General features: G+C 45.9%; 1 protein-coding gene across 1 annotated transcript; it reads left to right on the top strand.

Moving 5' to 3' along the window:
* The first annotated feature begins 502 nt into the window (after window positions 1–502).
* Window positions 503–2275, top strand: LOC5579014 (facilitated trehalose transporter Tret1). The gene is made up of 2 exons (XM_001664144.2): window positions 503–1209; window positions 1269–2275. The coding sequence occupies exons 1-2, from the start codon at window positions 604–606 to the stop codon at window positions 2118–2120; spliced, it is 1458 nt and encodes a 485-aa protein (XP_001664194.1). The 5' UTR covers window positions 503–603; the 3' UTR covers window positions 2121–2275.
* Window positions 2276–4047: the final 1772 nt, after the last annotated feature.

Raw genomic sequence — 4047 nt, 5'->3', positions numbered from 1 at the left:
GGTATAAGAGCATACAATAGTGCGATACAAAGGAAACCTACCGTGATGTCGATGTATGTTGTATGAAATTATCATAACGGACAAGAGGTGATCGAAAGGTTGAAGCAGCATGACTACGAACATCTGAATGGAACGGAGAAAATAAACCAGCGTCAACGCTGGAAGAAATCAATACAAATTTACTCATCTGATGTTGCTTAAAAATCACAAATAGGTACTGCGCTTTTATGTAGAAAAGGTATTTCAAAAACAATCAAATCGAAGCTATACAAGGAATGAGATATCTGACATAATAGATAACAGCGGTTACATATTCTGCAAATCTCCTTTCCAGCGTGCGCTAAACAATCGACGATGAGATAACCAGCATCGCATTATCACCGCAGGAGTCTGGCCGGTCATCACTCATCGTTAAAGTTTGATTGTTAATCAGTTGTACAACAATTCATTTTATCTTATCGAAAAATGGCTAGAAAGTGTTTACGCTTCAATTATTCCTTCCCTTCATCCCGAATTTATTGGCAGCTTCAGTAGTCGCGCACATCCCGCGACGATGATCAATTTGTTGTTCCAAGCTCTCAACCTTCTGAACATCTCGAAACGATGACCGGTTCCTCTGAACCAAACGCAGCCGGTAATACCGGACGGAAGTTGCCACAATACATAGCCGCTCTGGCTGCGTCCGGCGGTGCCTTGGCCGCGGGAACCTTCCTCGGGTGGACATCGCCGGCGGAGATTCCACTGGTACACCAACAGGAGTATGGATTCCCTATCAACGCGGAGGAATTCTCCTGGATTGGATCGATTGCCAACTTCGGCGCGGCTTTGATGTGTTTCCCTATAGGGATTCTGATGAAGAAGATTGGCCGGAAGTGGGCCATGTTGCTGTTGGTGCTCCCACTGCTGGTCGGTTGGTTGTTGATCATCTTCGCAAGTAACGTGGCGATGCTGATGGTGGGACGGTTCCTGCTTGGTAGTGGAGGTGGAGCATTCTGCATTACCGGTCCGACGTACACGGCTGAGATATCCGACGCATCGATTCGCGGAGCGTTGGGAATGTTCTTCCAGCTGTTCATCACGATCGGTATTTTGTTCGGGTATGTTGTCGGAGCAGCTGTGAACGTGCAGGTGCTGAGCATCATTTGCGTTGTGATTCCGGTTGCTTTCGGATTGATCTTCTTCTTCATGCCTGAAAGTCCACAGTATTTCGTAAGTTCCGTCGTGTGTGAGTCTGGCATCGAACCTTCAACGTAGTATTTCCATTACAGATTGAGAAAAACCGCGTCGAAGAAGCATCAAAGTCACTGATATGGCTTCGAGGAAGCCACTATGACGAACGCGATGAGATCAAAGAACTGCAAGCGGAAGACGCCAAGATGCGAGCGGAAAAGATCAGCTTCGTACAGTGCTTCCAGCAGCGAGCCACTATTCGAGCACTGATCGTCTCCCTAGGTTTGGTATTCTTCCATCAGATGTCCGGAATCAACGCCGTCATTTTCTACACCACGACGATCTTCGATGATGCCAACGCTGGAATAGAAGCCAGCACTGCGACGATCATTGTCGGAGTCATTCAGGTGGTCGCTACACTCCTGGCCACTATCATCGTCGACAAGGTCGGCCGTCGGATCCTCCTGATGATCTCCGACTTCTTCATGGCTGTATCAACGATTCTTCTCGCCGTGTACTTCCAGCTCAAAGAAACCGATGAGACTCAGGTGGAGAATCTTGGGTGGCTACCGGTCCTGGCGCTGTGTCTCTTCATCGCCACGTTCTCCATCGGTTACGGCCCTATTCCGTGGCTCATGATCGGTGAACTGTTCGCCAACAATGTCAAGGCCTATGTTGGCCCATTGGGTGGTGCGTTCAGCTGGCTGTTGGCTTTTCTGGTCACGAAGGTGTTCACCAACCTTCGGGATGCCCTTGGTATTTCCGGGGCATTCTGGCTGTTTTCGGGAATATCTTTGGTTGGTACCGTTTTTGTGTTCTTCATCGTACCGGAGACGAAGGGTATTTCGCTGGTGGAAATCCAGAGGATGCTGTCCGGTGGAAAGGTCCGTCCAACCAGAGGCCACGACAACCCTGCGATGGAATGCGACGAGAAAGTCGAGTCTCGTTGAGATGTGATGGAATGCCAGCTATTTGTGATGGATGGTTTCTGATCATCAGAATGGCTGGATCATAAACCAAAATTGTATGTAGAATAACTTATAGATTTTAATGACTGTAAGATTATAGAATATTGAATTGATTCAATGGAATCCAACATAGAGAACATGTATTGCAGTAAATGTCATTAAGAGAAAATTGCTGCTCTGCTGCTTGTAGAAGGCATCTCCGTTCAACTCAGCCCATGACTAAGTCAGCCATGCTATCTGCCATGTCGACGTTACTAATGATCCAAGGTAGTACACAAATTCATCCACCTTGAACTCATCTCCGTCGATCACTGGTGCACTACATAGCAACCACCTGGAACGTTCTTCAGACAATGCACACCTTCTAGCTCAATGTTCAACAGGAGGCAGAAAAGTCTATAGTCTTGTCGCATTCGCGACACTTTTGGAAGATCTGCCGCAACATAAAGATTTGGTCCGTTGTCGAAAGCCTGTCCACGAAACCGGCCTGATAACTTCCCCCAACGGAAGATGATCTGGGAAAGTACTTTATAGGCTGTGTTAAGAGTTGTGAATCGCTCAATAGTTTTCATAGTGCGGTTATATCGAATGTGCTAATTTTCCCCAAATGTCGTTTCCCCGAATGTCAGTTCCCCGAACGCCAGTTTCACGAATGACCCGTTTCCCCGAATGAACCGTTTCCTCGTAAAGTGTAGCAGTTCAAATAGGTTCTATAATAGATTTCAGTGGTCGGATTTCGAATTAGAAAGAACTCGTAAGAACTGCCAATCAAATAAAGAAGGGTACATATCAGGTGACCAGTACGTTCACCTCCCTGAAATGTATCAAGTTATGACAAATATGAGTGCCAAAAACTTTTCAGGGAAGTGGGTTATTCGGGGAAACGGGATATCTGGAGAACTGGCATTCGGGGAACTGGCGTTCGGGGAAACGACATTCGGCGAACCGATATTCGGGGAAAAGTAGCACAACCGGTTAGAGGGAGAGCATTTTTTCCCATTCACGCTAAGCCTGCTCAACACAGCGTATGTGTAAAAACTACACAGAATGAGGCAACCAATGCAGGACTCTGGCTGAGTAAAAATTCTGTGTAAATCGCACTCATGCTGTGTGTAGCCGATGTGTTGGCCTTCGGCTGTGCGGGAATCGATGAAAATGGAACAGTCAATCTCTCCCGCGCGGCAGCAAGCAGTTGGCCGTTGGTAAGATGGGGAGTTTTCTGTGATTTTTTCAGGCGAAAAGCGCCGGAAGATGATCGCAAATGTGGAAGTTTTTTCCCCATTTGCTTCCGCTTCGGCTATTCAAATGAAAAAATCTCTGAAAACTTGAAAGTTTGAATGTTTTTTTTTAACCTTCCTGTTGCATTCGGGTCAATATGACCCGAAACCGACTTTTGAGCTCTTGTAACTTTTAAACAGAACCACCTAGCGCTTTGAAACTTTGTGACTTTTCCTATTTTCTGGAAAACTGTGTTTTGGCATGTTTCTGAAGAGCGCCACAAAAAAAGTTACACTTAAGGCATTCGGGTCATATTGACCCGGATTTGACATTGCAATTTTGTAGGTATTTTCCAGCCAAATTTCAAACTTTTTATACTCAAAAGAATCGTCAGTTCATGAATTTTATGAATTTGAGCGGTAAACTAAAATTGACCGGGTTTAACGGCTTAGAATCGGCGACAAACGGATCAAGGTTTAGCCATTCTTGGAAGACCCCGGAAATGTGGCCAATTTGCTATTCCCGTTGAAACCAGCCTTGCGACATATCAAAATTTGCAGAATTTCATACAAAACACATCCGAGGTAATCTGAGCAGCCCTGTGCCATGATTTGGCTACTCGGTGGCCAAATAATCGGTTCCGTAGGTTCCAAAGATCTCAGTAAAGTGGCCAATTTGAAATTTCCATAGA

Source organism: Aedes aegypti, chromosome 1 (assembly GCF_002204515.2).
Source record: "Aedes aegypti strain LVP_AGWG chromosome 1, AaegL5.0 Primary Assembly, whole genome shotgun sequence".
In the NCBI taxonomy this organism is placed as follows: domain Eukaryota; kingdom Metazoa; phylum Arthropoda; class Insecta; order Diptera; family Culicidae; genus Aedes; species Aedes aegypti.
The sequence above is the reverse complement of the archived record's forward strand: the minus strand, read 5'-3'. Positions and strand labels throughout refer to the sequence as shown.

Bases quoted from the DNA above. Each gene is read 5' to 3' on its own strand.
- LOC5579014 (XM_001664144.2), top strand. From the start codon at position 604: ATGACCGGTTCCTCTGAACCAAACGCAGCCGGTAATACCGGACGGAAG. The intron at 1,210-1,268 runs GTAAGTTCCGTC...TTTCCATTACAG, and splicing joins CTGAAAGTCCACAGTATTTC to ATTGAGAAAAACCGCGTCGA.